Source organism: Elgaria multicarinata, chromosome 8 (genome assembly GCF_023053635.1).
Source record: "Elgaria multicarinata webbii isolate HBS135686 ecotype San Diego chromosome 8, rElgMul1.1.pri, whole genome shotgun sequence".
NCBI classification, from domain to species: domain Eukaryota; kingdom Metazoa; phylum Chordata; class Lepidosauria; order Squamata; family Anguidae; genus Elgaria; species Elgaria multicarinata.
The window spans coordinates 59102616-59124438 of NC_086178.1; the positions used below are offsets into that span (position 1 = coordinate 59102616).

Genomic DNA, 21823 nt, shown 5'->3' on the forward strand with positions numbered 1-21823 from the left:
GGCCGGCCCTACCAGATTAGAATATTTCTCCACCCAGCCCAGTATTATCTATTCTGTCTGGCAGCAACTCTCGAGGGCTACCTGAACCTCTGAAACTGGAGATGCTGTGGATTGAACCCTTTGCATGCAGTGCATGGCCTCTACCACTGAGCTGTGGTCCCTCACCACCATGAAAATTAATCTTTCTTTTTCTGAATTTTAAAAAATTAAGTCTTTTGGCCCTTGGGCTGAGAGATTGAAATGACTAAGGATCTAGTCTCTCTGGTGTCCCTTCCAGCCTTGTGCTTCTTAATTGTAAACATGGGCATCTGCCAAGATTGTTGAAGCAGCATGGCAGACTGCTGGAGATTACTTGGATGGCCCTGGCATCAAAGCTTGCAGCAAGCAGAGGAAGGTTACTTTATTTATTGAGAGCCAGTATGGTGTAGTGGTTAGAGTGTTGGATTGGGACTTGGTAAACCTGGGTTCTAGTCCCCACTTGACTATGCTCTGGATGATTTTGGGCCAGTTACTGACTCTCAGCCTAACTTACCACACAGGGTTGTTGTATGGATAAAATGGGAAAAGGAGGATCATATAAGCCATCTTGGGTTCCTTGCAAGAGGTGGGATATGAATAATACATTTTTAAAACTTCCTGAAAAGATTGGGGCTTTATAACAGTATACTAAGCTTTCTTTTAATGAAACCTCTCATTTGGGAGAGGGGGATTAAAATTGACTATGAACATGTTGTGGAATAGTTTGCATTTATTTGATAGGATTATATTTGCTGTTTCCAAGTAGCATGATTACTCTTGGGCCTTGCATCAGCACATGGGCATCTGCTTAATATTAAAACAAACTGCCAGAGGAAGAAAGGTGTGGTGCATGCATGGTTTTCTGGGTCATGTGTTACTGTATCCCCAGCTAAAGCTCAGCTAAAACCAATCTGGAACTAGTATACTTTTACTAGGGCTGTTTACCAATTCAGCATTTTTATTGATTAATCATCTGGCATTTAACAGATCAATCAATACAATAAAAATAAGTTGCCCTTTTGAGATGATAGAAATGTAAGATAAAGTAAAATATAATCAACAAAAGTTAAAACAAGCAAACAAAAACCCACAAGAGCTATCATTCCTCATAAGAAGGTAATTTTTAATATTTGATTTTTCATTTTGATTTTTCATTCTGAATTTCAGCTACACTGCAGAACCAAAATGGCTGGAAATAAACTCAGATCTGAATGCTCCCAACAGGTGATGATTTGGGCAGTAGCAGGTGAGGGAACATACACAGCAGAGCAGCCTAGAAGCTTCCTTCAGCTATAAGCTCCCAGCTGAGGAAATGTAGCTCAGGTCTGAGCTATATGGAAGGCAGTGGCATGGGGTTGGTGTTTAAGGATTACCTGATTCCCAGGGTCTGGAGGATTCTGGTCCGTAGTGTTAGTATCTTGGCTTGAACTACCTGCAGTTCCCTTTTCTGACCAGCAGTCCTGGTGGTCCAAGGAGCAGGGAAGTAGTGGCTGACCCACCAGCCTCCTTTGTGATCTGTGAAGCATCTGACACTGGCCAGGAAATAAAATTTGCCTTGACTGATAAGTATAATTTATTAATCCCTCAATTAAAGCAGAGTTTAGGAACATGTGGCCCTCCAGATGTTGTTGGACTACAAATCTCATCAGTCCTAGCCTGCATAGCCAATGGTGAAGGATGATGGAATTGCAGCCCAACAACATCTGCAGGGCCACACATTTTCCACCCCTAAATTAAAGGTTGCAGTCTAGATGCTTATTATTTATTCGTATTTATTCCATTTATAACTCGCCAAAATACCCTAGGTGACATACAAAGTTAAAGCAATTTAAACAAGGTAAAAAACAATAAAATACTAGAGGTAGCATAAAAATGTTAAAAACCATTTAATAATAATAAAACCATATAGAATAAAAACAATATTTAATGACCAGCAATAAGATTCTAAAAAGGGAAGGCCTACCAGAATAATAGAGTCTTTAATGCAGTGCATTAAAGACATTCAAAGATGTCAGCAGGCGCATTTCAACTGGCAGGTCAGGGGCAGCAAAGGAAAAGGTCTTCTGGCGTGTGACTGCCAACCTCACATTCGGCAGTCGCAACAGATGACCCTCCGAGGACCTTACGTGGCAGGCAGGAACACAGGGGAAGAGGCGCTCCCTAATACATGTGATAGTGGCAATTAAGAATGATTCTGGGAGTGAGAGAGACAGAATTGGAAAATTCCTTTCTTTATACTCAAATATTGTGCCTGAGTCATGTCCTCTGGAGACAGAAGGGCTGAATCCACATCAGTTCTCTGAACTGAGCTTTCAGGCAGCAATTTCAACTCCTGGTACCTTAGATCACCAACACATCTGGGTAGAAGTGACTTTCTCTCCCTCTCTATATGTTGTAATCTTGTGGTTTTAATTTTAGTGAACTGCCCAGAGAGCTTTGGCTATTGGGCAGTATAGAAATGTAATTTAAAAAATTAAATACATGGATGCATGGTTTAGGTCTCTAGTAATCTAATGCAGGGTAGGTAACCGGGCGCCTTCCAGATGTTTTAGATTACAACTCCCATAAACCCCAGTCAGCATGGCTAATTGTCAGGAACTATGGGAATTGTATTGTAAAACATCTGGCGGGGGAATGATGTAGCCTACCACTGATCTAGTGGAATCTATTACACTTATGCCATTTCGAACATAAATGCTAAAAATATACATGCCTGGCATCTCACGTGTCATCCTGGTGTCTGCAAGCCCCACCCTAGCTCGGGGCCTGAATGTTAAAAACAGCACAAAACCAAATAAAGCGCAGTGTTTTGCAGATCTGTAAGGATGCAATTTTAATTGTTTTAAAGTAGGCATTGTGCAAAGCTTGTTGTAAGCAAAACAAAATAAAAAGACCCCTTGCAAGTGAATTCTCGATTGTTTAATGATGTGCAAAAATATTCATACAGAGTGCAGAGGACCATAGCATGTAAAGTGTTGTGTGTAAACCAGCTGGGCGTGTTAGTTATTTACAGCTTGCTGGAGAAAACCGTTTTGGTAAATCTTCATAGTGGAAGAAATCTGATCACTTCCAGTTCCCGCAGCGCAGCAAACTTTTTTCCTGCTTAGGACAGAGCTAATAATGGGATTCCTCCATCTTTGGGGAGGGGGGGGGGTCTTTTGTATCACAAATGGATATCTTTATTAGCTACGTTGGGCTGTAGGTTGGTTTGTTTTAAAATTCTCCCAAGACCAAAGCGAAACATGACGAGAAAAACATAACTCACTTACTTTAGAGGGGGGGGGGGTCGTCGCTAAACCAATTTCCTGAGCCTCTGGAGCTGACCACGTGGCTTCTGAAGTTCTCCCAGGTGCACTGAGCAGTCCTGCACATAAGGGTCGGATGCAGAAATTGCCGCTGACAGAAGTTATGGCTCAAAAGAGCGGGCGGGTTTGGTCCCAGCCGTTTCCTTTTGCTCTCAAAGGGCTTTTTTCATCTGAGTGGGGAGGGGAAACTCTTCAGGCAGGGTGGAGATTGTACAGGCGGGGAGGGAAAGAGGAGGCCAGCGTTATTCGGTTGTTTTCGGAGAAAACACGTTGTGCCTTTAAGGAAAAGAAAGTGGAGGAAAATTCATGGAAAAAATGAAACGCACTACTCCACACATAACCCGATCAAGATGGCTCAGCAGCAGAAAGAAAGAACTTGTGCCTACTTGAATACGTTGTTGTTGTTTGCGTTTGAATACATGAATAAGGGATTCTTGCATTTACAAGATGGCTTGATTGGCACATTGTGGTTATTTCATCGGATTTTATAGGCTTTTGCCTAGGAATTAGGATGCTTTTTATATGAGGTTTTTACGGTGCAAAACCTAAACTCTGTTTAGGTGGGCTACAAATGGAAAGACGCCACTGTCTGTACTCCCTGTAAAATTCTGACATTCCATGTTTTTTTTATCGCTGCACATTTCTCAGGCTTCATTTCATTTTCATTTATTACATTTATATGTACATCCCTCATGCCTCACATGCCCACTTCCTCATGTGGCTAATGCTATTATTCACTCACCCTTTCCTTAAACACAAATAGCAGAGAGCAGAAAATAGACAAGTGCTATACCGGCCCTCCCCAGCTCAGCACCCTCCAGATGTGCAGGACTACAATTCCCATCTCACCCAGTACAGCATAGGGTGATGGGACATGTAGTCCAACACATCTGGAAGGTACCAGGTTGGGGAAGCTTGGCCTATACAATCAAGCCTATTATTGAGTAGTGTCAGAGCTCCATCAGACGAGTGTTACTGGGCACTGATGGATTTTTGTGGGACCCTGTACAGTGTTTACTTCCTCTTTCAAAAGAGGGATGAACGTGCGGGCAGAGAAGCGATGGAAAGCAAACACAATTCCCTCCCCCCTCCCGTGTGAGGACGCTGTCAGAGTGAGCTATTTATTTTATTTATTTATTACATTTTTATAATGCCCAATAGCCGAAGCTCTCTGGGCGGTTCACAAAAGAGAACCCACTATGAAGGCTGTCTTCCAGAGACAGCATCATGAGGCACAAAGTGTGATGAAAGGGAAGGGAGGGTAGAAGGATGGATGCGGGGTGGGGGAGATGGGCAGTTCATTGAATGGAGAAGGCAAGGCAGAAAGAGGGCAGGCTGTGTAAAAGAGAGGAAAGGAAGGGTTGTGCCACGTCTGATTGTCTCATAAGATGGAGATGGTTAATTAATTGTTAGGAGTTGGCCTCTTGTCTTTGCTATGTGACAGGAAACACGTGGTAATGAAAAGGAAACGATGAGCAAGTAGTGGTTTTGTGATGAATTTAAAAATTGCTTGCTGGAGCAATCTAGAGTTTATTTTCCAAGCTATTCTTGTTTTCCTTCAAGTATCTCTGCCAGGATGCATCTTGGTCATTCCTGTGTTCTGTAGATGGTCGTCTATAATCTAACGGTGCATACTGTTCTACCAAAAAAGGAAGATTTTTAGCACATCTTTTCTGTCAGGGCAGACTTAAGGGCTGGTTGACTGATCTACTAATCAAATACTCTTTTGATTACCTTCTCTCTCTCTGTCCACCCACCCCCAATACTTCAGGGATGCTATCTGCCTTTTAAAAATAAAATAAAAAGGGTAGCATATATATTAATTCAATGAAATTAATATATATATAAACAACGAAGATTTCTCACCTTTAATTTTTTATTAAAGTTTGAACGCTGCTCGATACAGGGAGGGGGAATTGGCCTCATAGGGTCAGGGCCCAACTGTTGTGAGAATGCCGGGCACATCTGGACTCTAGCAGGTTCTAGCCTTGGCTGCAAGCCCATTATCACAAGGAAAACATATAATGCTAAATTCTGGATTATGCCATAAAATCAGTAGAGAATTCAGAGTATTTGGGAACATTTGCTCTTTTTCAAGTAAGTCTTTCATTCCCTAGGAAACACCGTTCATCTCGCTCAAGAAAATAACATATTCAGAGTGTTGTGTTTAAAGAAATACAATGGATTTTTTTCTTTACTTGACAGAAAATAAATAAATAAACCCATAAATACATTTTACTGCTAGACTTCATGATTACTATGTCATTAAAAGTCTATAATAGTAATTAATGTGCAATTGGAAGAAATTACAAGCCTAGATGTTATGTAAATATAAAGGCTTTGTTTCATTTCAGATTTATTTTCTACCATCTCTCCAAATCAGCCTTCCCCAACCTTGTGCCTTGCAGATGTTTTTGGACCAATTCCCACCATCCTCAGCCAGCATGGATAATGATCAAGAATGATGCGAGTTGTAGTCCAAAACATCTGGAGGGCACCTGGCTGGGGAAGACTGCTCCAAATGGTTGTGATATTGTTTAGTGGCCTGGTTTATATCGCTGAGGCTTTGCCCTCATACCTTTGGCTAGGGTGGGACCCTCCAATGAGTGTCAGTAATTTTGAATATTAAATTAGCTACTCCCAGCACTCTGCTTTGAGCCTCTCAATTCTATTTTGATTGCCATACACCTGTTCCTGAAAGACATAAGAATGTCTTTGGAAATCATACCTACCTGCAACGGTATTAATATAATATACCAATGCATATCTACAATTGTCTGGATTTTGGCTAAGAATCTATGAAAATAAACTTCCATATGGATTATCCTTTTACAGAGGGCTGGCTGGGTTCTTAGGAGGTCTGAATGAATGCTGCTGTAGCACTTAAGGATGACTGCACCTGCATGCACATTGCTTGGTCGCCATGTGTAATGACTTGTAAATGAATGGGCGGATTGCCTCCTCTGCAAAGCCTTGTGCTTAGAATGAGATGGCGATGGTCTGTGTGATGGCTTCCACGCCTGCATATGGTCACTTGAAATTGCAGCCACTAAGTGCTGAAGGTGCAGATGAAAGTTTACCCTCATATTTCCTGTGCTTTGTGCATTCCTGTAGAACCTGTACAATTATAAGCAAGAAGGTTATTATAAAGATCACACTTCTGACAATCCCAGAACAAAGGAACAGGCTACCCCCATTTTTAAGTGGGGATGCTGGGGCAGAGTGACCCATGTGGCCCTGTTGTAAGGTAGCAACTTCCACATTGCATCACCCCCCAAAAAGAGGGCACCAATTCGCGTAACATTTGCATATTCTCTCTCTCTCCCCTATAAATTTAGAAATAATGGCTGTAATTTAAATAGACATACAATACATCTCACCATGTTGGGGAAGATTGAACAGGTGAGCTGTGTGTCGCCTCCTCAGTCTGCCATCCAAGCGCTAACTGTTGATGAGCAGTGTCAAAGCCCCTGTTCTCCCTTCTTCTGATCCTTTCTCTTTAACCCAAACACAGACTGGGCAGCCTATCAAATAGGGGATACCTTCAAACAGAGGACTGACAGCTCTTCAAATTCAGGACTGTCCTCTGTAAAGTAGGACACCTGGTCACCCTATGTTATATCATCATCCATAATGTTTCATCTCCGGTGTAGTTCAGAGGGCCGAATGAGGTGAGCCAAGGGAGATGCATGAGCAGGTCTCCTGATAATTGTATTTGCAGCATGGGTGGAGGGGGAGAGCTCTGAATTTGATCAGAGCAGCAATCAGAGAGGGATGGCCTGACCTGCTCCTAGCAGGTTTTTTTCTTCTGGTTGTCCCCCCCTCCCCCACAGCTACTTTCCAACCACTAGAGGGTAGGGAGAGGTATGGAGTTCCTTTATCTTTCCCCCTGCTGAGAGCAAAGCAGCTTGGGGAGGGCAATTTCAATTAGAAAGGGGATAAACATTGTGATTCCCTACCATTGCTCAGATCAAAATTGCAACTCATTAAAAACAAAAATGGTCAAGAGATCGGTTAGGTGTCTCCGGTGTCGTGTCTAGTTTGGCCCCCACTGAGATTGTAAATGTGTACAACATAAAAACCCAGATGTCCTTACCAGGCCCACATTATATATTGATGTCTGGGAGAAGGCTAGGCCAGGGACAAGGCTGTCTTCTTGATATCTAGTTTTCTATGTTCGTGGATTTAGGAAGTTGTATAGAGGAGCATTCAGTCATGTCAAGCCTCCATCTGCAATCCAAAGTCAGACAGCCCAGAAACAGGCTTACCATCTCAGTGGGAACTAGGCCTGTGTCTTATCTGGGTGATGGAGATAAGCAGGCACATACTGTGTACAATACAACCCTAACAGCCTGGGTCTTTGTCTTTCTCCTCCAGTGGACCTGACAAAAACATCATCAGTCTTCACACGCTCTTTTCCAAAGGAAACGTGCCCTGCAAAGGCTTTGTTGAGCTGCATTTCATTTGAGGAGAGCGCGGCCACTTATGCAACACCCAAAAACAGAGGCAAGGAACAGGACACAGATTTGTATAAAATTTGCATGCGTTGATTTATATGTATAGGTGCAAATTTAGATTGGTATAAACAGAAATACAATACACCTCACCATAGTGGGGAAGATTGTGATCCGTGGGCCTGCTGAGTTGGCTGTCCAGGTGCTTAGTGCTGATGAGCAACCTCAAGGTCCCTGCTCTCTGCTTCTTATGGTTCTGCGTTTTCAGACTGGGCTTACACTGGACAGCCCTTCAACGAGAGGTTGCCTTTAAATAGAGGACTGCCCTCTATAAATTAGGATGCATAGCCACCCTACTTCAGGAAGTGGGAAGCAGCTCAATAGAATAGCCCCCTTCTTGTATGTTCCTCATTACAGTACCAACAGAGTTCTGTTCTTCTTGCATAATCCATTGAAGGCAAACAAGAAACCAGAGGACACTTGTTAGCCTCATGAATGGACACTTTAACCACTGGACAGTCCCTTTGCATTTGGAGAGGAACTGCACAAGATAATTTGTCCAGATGCCCTGTGTTTATCAAAGGACCAGACACCATGAAACCAGCCCAGAGCAGCTACTAATTTATTTAGCTACAACGCAGCTAACTGAGGTTGATTTTGTAATATTTGAACTGGCCCTTACCTCTTCCCATTAGTGGATTTATAATACTGCCCTTAAAACACCCATTCAGTCTGCTTCTGCACAGCCTTTAAAACATTGTCTCAATTCTAAGCAGATAATATATATATAAGATTCATAGAACATCATAAAATTCAAAGCTAAATAAGTTTGATATAAAAGGAAGGAAGAAACACCCCAACTTGCTATGGTCAGGTATTTCTTGATGAATTATGGCCCCCTCTAGTGTCTTTGAAATACTGTCTTGGTGCTTTTGTTTTGTGTCTGGAGCATAAAGGTTCTGTTTTTGCTAGCTCTCTGTTCAGAGATATTAGTATTTCCTCTTCTGTGTTTTTCCTTTAAAGATTAAAATAGAATATCTGTTTTGTGACTTTTATCCTCACTGGAGACTTAGCAGCTGGCCTTGGCGTGAAGAAATTGGTGAGGATTTTCAAATCCAGTTTTGCAGTTACCTGCTGCTGCGACAAATACAGAGGATTGCTCCGGCCTTTGTGACTTAGCAGGGCATAATTGTCTTATTCCTCCTAACATCTCTTTTCTTCCAGGTGCTGGGTGCTGTCTGTGTTCATTTGTTCTGCTCCACACTGGTGACCTTAACACTCTCCTGCTCCTCAGAAAAGGCGGGAGAGACACTCCAGGACAGGTGTCCCAGATGCTATCATAACGACATTTGAATAAGTGAAGGAACTCCACGATAAAAGAGAGTCATCCCACCAGGCTGTTCTCTAAAGTGAAATGTCTTCTCTGTTTCCACCCCATGCTCAGACTTTGCTGTAATAGGTGGCATACTCTCTCTTGGGTAGGTGGGGACGTGTGACGTCTCCTGCCCAACAGCTCCCATTCTGGATCACCTCTTGGTTGAGGCACAAAGGAGGCTTACATTTGTGCCAGTTCTGCAGAAGCTTGTTCATAGTCCCATGATCCATGATGCCCAGCAATTTTTCCTTCTCTTCCCCTCCTTCTGCAGGGGGTTTCTCAGGAAAGTGCACATGGCCAATGCTCAGGTCCTTGTTCATGCCCTCAAAGAAGTTCTGGATACAAACCTTGGCAAAACTCTTAGCATGCTCTGTACAAGTCTCAGCAAAGAGCTTGCGCTCAATGTCGATGTAGTGGGACCAATACTTGCTCTTCAAGAAGGCAGCTTGAGTGAAGCAGGGACGTAAGGATCGGACAAGGAACGCTAGCAGGGTAATCATCAGCACGAAGAACCAGCCCATTGCCTGAATGGGGGAAACCAAACTAGTTATTACATATCATGCTGGTGGTTGGGGAAGGGAACTAGAGAAATCTGCATCAAATCATAAAGTACTTCAGAACTCTGGGAATTTCAGAGCTGTTATGTACACTGCTGAGGCAATTATGTGAGGGCAGCTGACATGTGTGAAGCAGGCAATGAATTAATTGGTGGTTTCGTGGCTTTCATGTCCTACTCAGTAGATTTTAAATCTATATTTAAAATCTTTTTTTAAAAGCTCAGTCTCAATGTTAGACTGTAAGAACGCAAAAAAAGATCTCCGCCTCCCAAGCTCTGAAGAACACATCAACCAGGCTTTCAGAAAGGGGGTGGGTGTGTGGAGCGCATTCTCCCCCATCCCCCTGCATTAAAGTTACCCTGCTCCCATCCGTTATGTGGGTCTAAAATTGGCTCCCTTACTTTTGAATGGAGACTTGCAGGATGATCTTACAAAGGTTAAAAATGAAACGAAGGAATCAGACGGTTTTTGGACATTCTGTTTCGGGTGCAAGTTTATACAGGGCAAACTTATACCTGTCTACTCAGAAGTAAGTCCCAATGAGTTCAATGGGGCTTACACACAGGGTATAGGATTGGCTTCAGTTCTGGTGCAGGCATATTTCTCCCCCCCTCTTCTTTTTAATTTTATATGCCTGAAATCAGGGGATTAAACATGGAACTTGAACCTGAACCAAAGCCTTGATCAGAGCTTTAGAGTTCCTGAACCAAAACATAATGTGACACATTATTTGAAAGCTTCTCTCCACCCTGAGTCAATTTGATCCTCTGGCTAAAATGTAAATGGGGCAACCACACCACAGCAACTGCTATAGCATTACGGTAAATCTATGGCTTGATCATAACTGGCTGGATAGTTTTCTGTGCCACATAAACAAATTCACTTTTTTCAGTTCCTCTTTAACACTCAAGTTTTTCCTCTTGGGCAAAAAGGAGTGCATTTTTTCAACTATTAGTGGATGACAAATTTAACATTTTGTACCAGGTTTCAATAATGCTAAGAAGGACCTTCCAATGACAAATGGCTAGCTAGGAGTTTGTCTAGGTGGGCACTTTTCGCCATGGTAGTTGCAGTGGCAGGTGATCTACATGACGCAGCTGCCACTCTGAAGCAATCCAGGGGCAAAGCCCCTGTTAAAAAAAATTAAAGTTTTTTTTGGATATTCTGCGAGGGAAGGAGCACCCCATTCCTCCCCCTTGTTCCCCCCCCATTTAGCTGTAAATATGATCCTTCGCATTTACAGCTTTTAAAAAAAGAAAGAAAAAAAGAACCAAACGTAGGCCAATATAACAAAAAACAAACAAAACTTGGAAGAGGGGGCACGGTTGCTCCCAGGTGCCCCAGAAATGCCACGTGTGTGCTTGGGTGGCGACTGCGTTGCTGCCTACCAGAAAGCCCGCAACTGCGCTCCTTCCAATGTAGATGGTCGGAAGGAGCGCCAATGCAGCAGCACGCTACCTCGCACCACCCTGTGCTGCAGACCTGACGTCATCAAGATGAGGGCTAGAAGGATTTAAGTAATGTCTTCTTTGAATGAATGACCTACAATGCCAACAATTAACACCACTTGGAAACAGAACCGAATGTGTTTGCTCTAATTAGATAAAGATCTGCTGCAATGTACAATTATGCCAATGAAAACTCTATATTCATGGTTTGAGAAACACAATGGCCACCCAAGTCAATACACAGCACAGGAAAGAGTGAGGTCAAAGTGCTGGGCAATGCCAAAGGAAACAGAGTTGTAGCAGCATCAGATTGACCAAAACATAAATAGTCAGATCAGAGCTTTAAAGTGAAAACCTGGAGGGAATTTGCATCCTATTTAAGATGCAGGGAACAAATGTAGACTGAACCCAGCAAACAACAGGAAAGGGCTATCATGACTTGCATAGCTTAGGATGGGTTCATTGGATATATTTGGTTACATTTGCATTGAAAATGAAATATTTGGAAGTGGGGGAAGTTTAATCATAGGAATCCCTCCCTCCTCCTCCTCCTCTCTAGCTTCTTTAATTCATGCTTCCTGTTGAAAAGAATGCAGGGGATGATTAAACTACAGAATTAAGCATTATGTGTTGTGGTACATACTATCTGTAATGTATGTATATATGTATGTATGCATACTCTCTGAATACAGAAGTAGCACACATTAAGGCTCCAATTGTATATTCCCATGCCTGTACAGGAATACAGTGGCACATGATGAGTGAACATGAACTACTCTAAGATGTGTAACTGATATTGCTAGCTAAGGTCCTTCCCGTTCTCTGGAATCAGGTAGAACAACAACTTTCTATACTAAATTAGCTTAAGCCAGTCCCTGAAATCACTGCTTTTCTGCTTACCTGGGAGATACAGCGCAGGTACCTGGTCGCCACCTCAATGGCAATAAGTTCTTGGCCGCTGTAAATTTTTTCACAGGGAATCCGGGCCAGAATCTTCCTTATCTCCTCCTCAGGTAGGTGTATATAGCTGTCATTTCCCAATTTCTCTAGTGGCACAGAGGTGCTGAAAGCGCAAATGAAGCACTCTCCATGCAACAGCGTAACTGAAATCCAAACAGCGGGGGCTATCATTGCCCGCTGTGCCATGGAGCAGAACATGTAACGCAAGACAGACGGGTCTTTGTGACGCTTCCCTGTAGGCCTTTTCCATTCTTCTGCCAGCATGGAGACATTGTTGTTCATCACAAAGCCCAGTAAGAACAAGACCAGGGGTGGCACAAACAGGATACCCATCCCATAGGCCAGGTTATAACCTGGTAGACATGGACAGTTGAAATCAAAAGCCACGTATATCTGCGCACTGACAAGAGCCATGATGCCACATATGCCATTCATGAATGACTCCTGGTTGGACTGGAGGAACTGGAAGATCATTCGGAATTTATCCATTGTCGTTGTCACTTTATGAGCACTCTTCTATCAGAATCAAATAAGAGATTTTAGTCCTGTTCTTCTTTTGTTGAGGTTTAAAAGAAACTCCAGTGTGCCTCATCAATGATATTTCCTTCTAGTTTTTACTTTTACTCCACTTTTTCCATTACTCAGAAAAAAAGTCCCTTGATTTTCTCCTTGCCACCTAAAGAAAATGACATTATTATCTTTACCTTAAGAGTGAATCTCTGCTTCTCTCAGGGTGAGTTGTCCTGTGCTATATTCCCTCTTCTAAAAATTTAATTGTGTGCCATGGTCAAATAGGCCTGGGCTTAATACAGCTAACATCTCTTTCTTCATGAAAGTACTCTCTCTCTCTCTCTCTCTCTCTCTCTCTCTCTCTCTCTCTCTCTCTCTCTCTCTCTCTCAAAGCTCTTGGATCCTTAAAGTGGCTTATTTGTGAAGAGAGCAGCTCTTCTGAGTGGCGCTTTAGAATCTGTACCAGGCACTCTTCCTTTGTGGCAGGAAAGGGATCCCACTGGTTTCTGTGAATGCATTTGCAGGCAAATCCTGCATGCTCCTCCCACAGCTCTGAGAAGAAACAGAGGAAAGCTGTGCCCCACCTTGGTAAGTTTACCTGGAAAAGAGAAAAGAGAGCTCTTATGCAAAGAACAATGTGGGTGGGAACCATTCTGTGGAAAGAAGAGAGTCAACTTTGGGAACAGAGATATATAGCTCAGTGGCTTTCCAGCTACCCTCTCCTTGTGCTGTCTTTCTTTTTTTAAAAAATTCCAAAATCCATCTGCTCTGTACTTTGGGTGGGGCTGTGTTACGTGTTTTCTAATCTGTTTTTATGCTTTTTGTGCTTTTAATGTTCAGTGCCCCACCCCTCCCACTTGTTTTATTTTATTAACACACAATTTACCTGCTGAGATAGCTGTGAAATAGGTTTCTGTTGGTGCTGAAAACTGCAGGTTCAAAGGAATTTAGTGTTTAGGCGGGTTACTTGTCCTTTGCTATGCCTGCCATGGCAGCCATTTTGTGGTGGTGCCCAGGACAGTTTCTCAAATTGTCAAATAGGCTCAAGAAGGTTGCCCACCCCTTGCCTTAAAGCAACGCACAAACTCTCAGACCCAGGGTATTTTCAGACAAGGCTTTTACTGCACCATTGGCCTGCCTCATTCAGGGAATTTCATGGGAATCATAGAATAGTAGAGTTGGAAAGGGCCGGCCATTGAACTTAACCCCCTGCTCAATGCAGGAATCCACCTTGAAGCATCCCTGACAGGTGGCTGTCCAGCTGCCTCTTGAATGTTTCTAGTGTGGGAGAGCCCACAACCCCCCTAGGTAACTGGTTCCATTGTCGTGCTGCTCTAACAGTCAAGAAGTTTTTCCTGATGTCCAGCCAGAATCTGGTTTCCTGTAACGTTAGCCCATTATTCCATGTCCTGAAGATCCAGATTTTGTCATCTTCCACTTGTAACCCTCCCGTGGTTTCCCACCACTTCTTCCCGTCCCCCCCATACTGCAGAAAATCCATTTAGAAAGAAGGGACAGAATAGCTGCACAATGTCTTCTGATTGGTAGCACTAGGAACCCTCTGTCTGGAAGTATCCTGAGTTCCTCATCTGTAGAATGGGAATTACTGGTCTTGCTCACATGGGTACTAGGAAGTGAATGACAGAAGGCCTGTAATGCACTTAGGAATATAGGAAGCTGCCTTACACCAAGTCAGCTAGTTGGGGTCTTGGGATGAGGTTTTTCTTCATCACCTGCTGTCTGAGAAGCTTTGAATGGGACTTCTCAGGGATTGAACCTGGGACCTTCTGGACATAATGGTCATATAGGAGCAGATCTCCTTAGATGGCAGTATGGGTACTTCAGAAAGTGGTAAGCTAGCCATGCTGTGTTGGAGACATTCCTGCTCATTCTGCTGAGTCTGGCCCAAAGTCTTGGCTTGAATGCACCATTCAGGAAGCTGGAGAAGGTTTTATTAGTAAAAAGCCTGATGTGTTTTTATTGTAAGGCTTTTTTCAGGGGTTTATAAAAACGTATGCAGATATTATAACAAAATTCTCCTGCTGTAATCCACTGACAATTGGCAGTTATAGATAGTTGACAACCAGCTGTGAATAACGTAGGCCTACGGTTATTTCCAAGTCCTGGACTGCACAGATATTTCAAGAAATAACCTATCTTTGTGGACCATACAACCTCCATTTTATTGTTTAGAGCAGCAGGAGGTGGCCTTCATGGGCACATATGTGGGCACACTTGGAAAATTGAGAAACTGTCCTGGGCATCACCACACAAAGACTGTCATGAGAGGTGTGGTTAATCACAAAATATACTCATGGTGTAGCCCAGAGGAAATCAAAGCAAATGGATGATCCCAGTTGCTGGTCAGAAAATGTTTTTTTTTTTAAGTGGGAGGGGTAGGGCACCTAGGTGGGCATCAATATAGGTGCCTGGAGGCACATTGATATCTGTGGGTACTGAGTTGTCTGCTCCTGGTTTATAGACTTAATAGTCTTGCTGAGTTTAAGAAAGCTGTAAAAACTGATCTCTTCTGGCAGGCCTGCCCAGATGTTTTTAACATGTCCAATTGTTATTTTAATATTGTATTAGTTTTATATGTTTTTAACTGGTTTTATGCATTTTATTGTGATTTTGTATTTAATGTTGTTCCCCACCTCGATCCAGAGGGAGAGGCAGGTAAGAAATGAGTATTCTATTCTATTCTATTCTATTCTATTCTATTCTATTCTATAGGACCCACAAACTTCTGTGAGTGGCCAATCATGAGTGTGTAATAAATCGCTCATGTAGATATGCTCTGCGTCTGTTCTCAGTTTCCTTCAAGTGGCAGAGGGATGAAATCTGGATGAGTCATCTCATCTGACTATTACTTCACCCAGGGGTAGGCAACCCAATATCATCCAGATGCTTTGGACTACAATTCCTATAATCCCTGAGCATTAGTAGAGAAGAATCCAGAAGTTCTGTCTGGCATGAGTTGATGCCAAAACAGTTGTACTCTTTCCTTAAGTCTCTCCTTGGAATGGTGACAGTAGCTGCTGTTCCAAATCTCCATTCAATAAACACCCAAAGCAACATGCTTGGATATTGTCCAGGTTATTTCCCCTCACACCCATCATTTAATTCTGTGAAAATGTTTGTATGCTCCGGTAGTTTGTAAGGGAGACATGAGGGAAGGGAGCAATACAACGCATGCTCCAGTGAGCAGGAGTCAAGCAATGACCTGTGGGCTAGTGACATTAAAGGAGAGCTCACATCAAACAGCAATCAGAACACCTACGCTTCAGAATATATTTGCAGAGAGCCTTTAAGCTTCAGGAGGAAAGTTCTGTATTACTCCAGTAAGAGTGCAATCCTATATGTACATGTTTAGACAGGAAAAACCTTTACAATTCACATGCTCGGGAGTTGCAGGACTTTTTTTCTCTTTAAACATGCATAAGATTGGGTTCTAAATGTAGGCTAATGGCATGATTCAGAATGGTGCCGAGCACTCAAACCTCCCTGTAGATGATTGCTGCTGAACGGATTGAGCAGACTGTTAGCTCATAGGCCAGGGACCATGTCATGTCTGCAGTACCTAAAATATTGTTGTGCCACTCTAACTGCTGGTGCACAACCCAAACCATCTAGGAATTAAGACAAATTTGGTACTTTATTTCTTTGTTTACAGCATTTTAACACCCCCCCCCCTTTTTAGCAATGCTAGTAGTTTACTAAGTAGTTTAATAAGGTTTGGCAGCCCATTCTTGGATATATTAAAGATTATGCTGGTTTTGTACAATTTACTTCAAGAGCATTTCTTGTGACTTAGATAACTCATTATAAGTAATTTGTGCCTCTTTCATGTATATCTAATATCCTAGCCCATTTAATTCTTTAACAATAGTAACTCAATCTGTAGAAGCAGGGGTTTTGACTGAAACATGGGCACATCTGGGAGATAATCACATGTGATCTGAAAGATGGGAGAGGTGGGTGGGTGGGTGTGGACCTTCTGCCCCTGGACCAGGCAGAACTGGTTTTGAGCAAATTTAGGGCTGGCTCAAGGTATTTTCTTGGTTGTGGAGGGAATTCCACTCCCCCTGCCACAAGTAAAGAGGCACAGCTGGTGGGCACAAGATCTCCTGCTGTCGCTGCTATAGGGATGGTAGGAAGGGAGGAGCACAAGATTCTACCATAGGTGGGGAGAAGAGGATGAGCCTGAACCATGCCTTGTGTGTGTGTGTGTGTGTAAATGTGCACAATTCCCTCTCCATGACCCAATTTTATGCACGTTTTTCATGAAGTGGGGTGAATGTGCACAATGGCTGGTTGTTATACACATTAACTAACTCAACTCACATTAGCCCCAACATATCTATCAATCAGAGGGACGATCATGTGATTGCTCCCGCCAATAGCTGTATCAGAGCTCTTTCAGACGGGGAAAATCGCGTTTCCTTACCGTCGCTCTGCTTCCTGGTTCACTTCTGCATTTCAAATGAGCTGAATTACACAGGGAAGAAAGCAGCAACCAGATGACCTGTAATGTAAAACCTCCCAGCCCATACAGTTTAATGGGACAGCGCCTTCTAGTGGGCATTTTATAGTGCAACTTCAACTACACATGGCAAGAAATACCAACATATTTAAGAAGAATCAGGATTTTTGAGGTTTATCTTTTTTATGGAAAAAATGGGGGAAAGAGTGGGAGATGCACAGGAGGCTCACTGCATCATCAAAATTACCTATGAACACCTGTGAGTGGCCAGTCATGAGCATGCCATAAATCACTCATTTAAAGAAGCCCTCAGTGTCAGAAACTAAATAAACTAAATAAGTAAACAAACTAATGTCTGGTCCCATAAATTACTTCACAATCATACTGTCTTTTCCTTTCTTTTGCATTTGTAATTTTCTACTTTGTATAGACGATTTTAAAAATACCCTTTCATGGAAATCAATATGCAAAGGAGTTCTCCATCCAGGATATTCAGCAGCAGCTTACTTAGGAAAATAGCCGATTTGATTAAAGCTCATGGTAAATATGGAAGATCAGCTTCTTAATCTCTGTACTCTCACTATTTGAGTGTGTCTCTTCGAAAATAAATTAAAATAGGTCCCTGATATGTGGAGGAGATAGAACATCACTCTGAATATGCTTCCAGAGAGAGGCTGCAGTTAAAATGTAGAAATTCACTGTGGATCTGTTTAGAAGATAGGATGTCCCTGCTCCGGCTCCCTTTATTCTGACAAATGAATTCATAGCTGGAGAAGTGTAGACATCAAAGGGATCAAGAAATAAATTGGGTTTCTCCCTTTAAACGTTTTTGATATTTTTAGCTTGTCAGCAATACATTCAGTTCTTTTAATTCTGAATACTGTGCTCCTGTATGATCAGGGCTGTGTCCCATGTACAAACAGAGTTTGGCAGCAAGACAACTAATGTGAATTCTCCTTTACAAATGTGTGTGTGTATGTGTAGTTGTATTTGTAAGGTTTTAATCTTTGTAAACCACCTAGAGAGCTTTGGCTTTTGGGTGGTATAGAAATGTAATGAAATGGAAATGGAAAAAAAAGAAAAGAAAAATGCTACAGCCAGGGATGTATTGTACATATTCTCTGCTTTATAAAAAGAGCAACAACATTCTTTAACACTCAAATTCAGCAGCAATAAAACCTTCCAATCAAGCTACTTGCGATAACATTGTACATGATTTCTGTTTTCTACATGATGATTTGACCCTCTTGCCCTACACCTATAAGGCCTGATTTATCAGGATATCGGCCAGTCAGAAAGTTGCATGGTCATATTACATTTATTATGTGTGCTAGTCCAGTCACATGTAATGTTATCATGCTAGTAGGATGCTTGCCTGGACCAATCACCAGTATACAAGTTATGTGAATGCTCTAGTGTAGGTACATTAAATGTAACCAGTCACATGTGGAAAGCTTTCCCCACACTACAAATCAGGCCTTTATCCCAAGGATATAGTAGGGATATATCCATGTGATCACAGGCTGAGAGAACTGAAGCACTTGACAGGCAGACATGCGAAGAAAAAGACCAACTCTTCTTAGACATGCATACTAACCCATGTGTGCTCTTCGTTTTGCAGTTTGTGAGATCACTGCCAGGCTTTCCCTACAACTTGTTGGTGTATCAGAGCGTCATCAGGCGGGGGAAAATCACATTTCCTTACCGTCACTTCTCCCCATTACTTCCTTTTTCCTCCTGAAGAGGAAAGAGGAAGTAAACAAAGACCATGTGGCCCATCCAGGTGCTGTTTTTATCACACCACTTTTCCTGCACAGAGCAGAAGATCACAGCACATTCCATTTTTTTAAAGTCGAATTAAAAGGGGTCTATTTTGTGACAGAAAAACGAATGGAAGGAGTGGGAAGCACACGGGAGGCAGACAATGTTGTCTAAAGGACGCGCGGACATCCATAAGTGGGCAGTAGCGTGTGTGCGATAAAATGTTCGTCTCATGATGCCCCTCTACTTTCTCCAATGAATCCAGTTTGTCCCAACCATGCACCATTTACCATGCCTGCTGGGCAATCCCTTCCCTCCAATGCTCACGTGGCCCCCACACTTAACTGCCACTGTTCATGATGGATATGCATCAGCTGTCCCTTCCTCTCCTACTGCTATGATTATCAGATGCAAACTAGACTTGGGCAAAGTTTGCCACCCCCCACAAACGGAATTCCCACTCCCTGAACAAAACAACACAAAAAGGCTCCACTCTTACGTTTTTGCCTTAAAATATTTTATCCCATCTTATTCCAGAAGCTCGCGGCATGGAGGTGAGCTATTTTAAAGCAGGCTGTGGGTACAAGAACTAGTGTCTGAAAACTGGTCATTCAACAAAACTAGGGGCGACGGTTGCAAAAAATAAAATAAAATGATACTCTGATTTTGGAAGGAATGCCTCCCCATCTCATCCACAGCTGGACAGAAGATATCACCACACTTTTCAATTCATCTGGGAGCACGCGTCACAGCATATTATGGAATGCATAGGTATATTTGTTGATCTGGACCATCTACACAGAAGTATGTGCAAGGGCATTGAATTAACCATGAACAGAACCAATTGCAGCCATGTCCATCTGCTCTGTCTTAATTGGGAGCACACTCCACCACTGTCCTTCCTCCCACCCCTCCCCTCCAATATTGGAGTATTAGTCCATGATCATGATCATCATCATATATCTTCATCAATAATATAGCACCATAGGTGGCGCTTTACAGATAACAGGCACAACAGGCCCCTATCCCAAGGCGATTACAATCTAAAACTGACCCAGGGAAACACCAGAAGGGGAAAGTGGAGGCATGGATAAGCAGGGGAAGACTATGCCACGACTTCGGTTAATAAAATTAATAATAATGAAAAAGAGTTAATATCAGGAGGATTTTTTCAAGAGGTAAAACAGGCTTGTAATTTAGCACCCTCTCTGTTTCATGAATGGTGACTAACAACTACCTCCAGTGGTCATAGGGCCACTGCCAGGAAGTCAAGCGCTGCTATATTGCATTATTTTGCCTAGGGTTCTGCTGTGATGAGTGTGCAGCTCGTTCTCGCTCATCTTTCCTTCTAGCTCTAAAAGGAACTGGTTCTTTAAGCCTAGAAGGGAGGTGAGAGCGACTTGTGTAGGAGCTATCCTATATATCCCAGTGGGATGTTGGAGAATTAATTCGTTTTCTTTGTATGATCTCATATAGTGCATTATTCATTAATGATATATTATTATATTTCTGATAAATAATTGTCTGTCATATGTTTGTCTAATCTGCCCCTTTGCTGTGTAGGGTTGCCAACTTTTTTTAAAAAAAAAAAATCTGGATTTTTCCCTGTGCCTTTAAGAGAAGCTTGATGTAGACTACATTTAACATCTAATGTCCTCCTCTGGGTGCCTACTCCAAGGGAAGCTTGGAAGACAGCAACAAGAGAGAGGGTCTTTTCTGTGGTGGCCCCCCAATTGTGGAACAATCGCCCTGATGAGGCCCACCTGGCGCCGACATTGTTATCTTTTTGGTGCCAGGTCAAGACTTTTGCCCCAGACATTTAACAATATGTATTATTTATTTATTACATTTATATACCACCCAATAGCCGGCGCTCTCTGGGCAGTTCACAAAAATTAAAAACATTCAAAGTATAAAACAACAGTATAAAACCATACTATAAAATACAATACAAAAGCTCAACCAGATAAAAACAGCAGCAATGCAAAATTACAAATTTAAAACACCAAGTTAAAATTTATTTATAGACTGTTAAAATGCTGGGAGAATAAAAAGGTCTTCACCTGGCGTCTAAAAGCATACAATGTAGCTGCCAAGTGAACCTCCTTAAGGAGCTCATTCCACAGCTGGGGTGCCACAGCAGAGAAGGCCCTCCTCTTGGTAGCCACCTGCCTCACTTCCTTTGGTAGGGGCTCGTGGAGAAGGACCCCTGAGAATGACCTTAGGGAGGAGGCGTTCCTTGAGATAGCCTGGCCCCAAGCCGTTTAGGGCCTTAAATGTTAATACCAGCACTTTGAATCGGGCCTGGACCTGGACTGGCAGCCAATGAAGCTGGAAAAGGACTGGCGTGATGTGGTCTCGTCACAAGCGATGTAATTAGCCTGGGTTTGTTTTTGTATGTTTTTGTGGTTTAAAATTTTTGGATATTGTTTTTAAGTGGTTTTATCCTAGGTAAACTGCCCAGAGAGCTTCGTCTATGGGGCGGTATACAAATGCTAATAATAATTATGTGATGATGATGAACTGCTACCACTGCAATTGCTTCAGTGGCCATTCATTTTGGTTGACCTACCTTTTGTCCATTGTAATAATCTGTAACTTGTGAGTTCTGTTGTTAACCATTTTATGTTTTATTTATTTATTACATTTATATACCGCCCCATAGACGAAGCTCTCTGGGCAGTTTACAAGTTAAAAACAGTGAACATTAAAAAGTATACAAAGTTTAAAACCATCAAAAGCATAAAAACAATAATTTCCATTTAAAACAACATTGCATTTCTGTTTGGGCCTATGACCCCTATGGATATACAATTGAACTAAGGTTGATGTGCACAGTGATAATCCTTTCTCCATGCCTAGAAAACCTTCCACTACTGATTTTTACATACCAAACTACTGTTAAAGACATGGGGCCAGGCCAGGCCAGTTTTTTCCTGGCCTGTTAAACAT

The 21823-nt window shown here is 42.4% G+C and overlaps 1 protein-coding gene across 1 annotated transcript; it reads right to left on the reverse strand.

Moving 5' to 3' along the window:
* Positions 1 to 9217: 9217 nt before the first annotated feature.
* CALHM1 (calcium homeostasis modulator 1) lies at positions 9218 to 12764 on the reverse strand. Its single transcript, XM_063132598.1, has 2 exons — positions 12058 to 12764; positions 9218 to 9676 (listed from the first exon to the last, which is right to left on the reverse strand). The coding sequence occupies exons 1-2, from the start codon at positions 12604 to 12606 to the stop codon at positions 9218 to 9220; spliced, it is 1008 nt and encodes a 335-aa protein (XP_062988668.1). The 5' UTR covers positions 12607 to 12764.
* Positions 12765 to 21823: the final 9059 nt, after the last annotated feature.

Bases quoted from the DNA above. Each gene is read 5' to 3' on its own strand.
- CALHM1 (XM_063132598.1), bottom strand. From the start codon at position 12,606: ATGGATAAATTCCGAATGATCTTCCAGTTCCTCCAGTCCAACCAGGAG. The intron at 9,677-12,057 runs GTAAGCAGAAAA...TCCCCCATTCAG, and splicing joins ACCTGCGCTGTATCTCCCAG to GCAATGGGCTGGTTCTTCGT.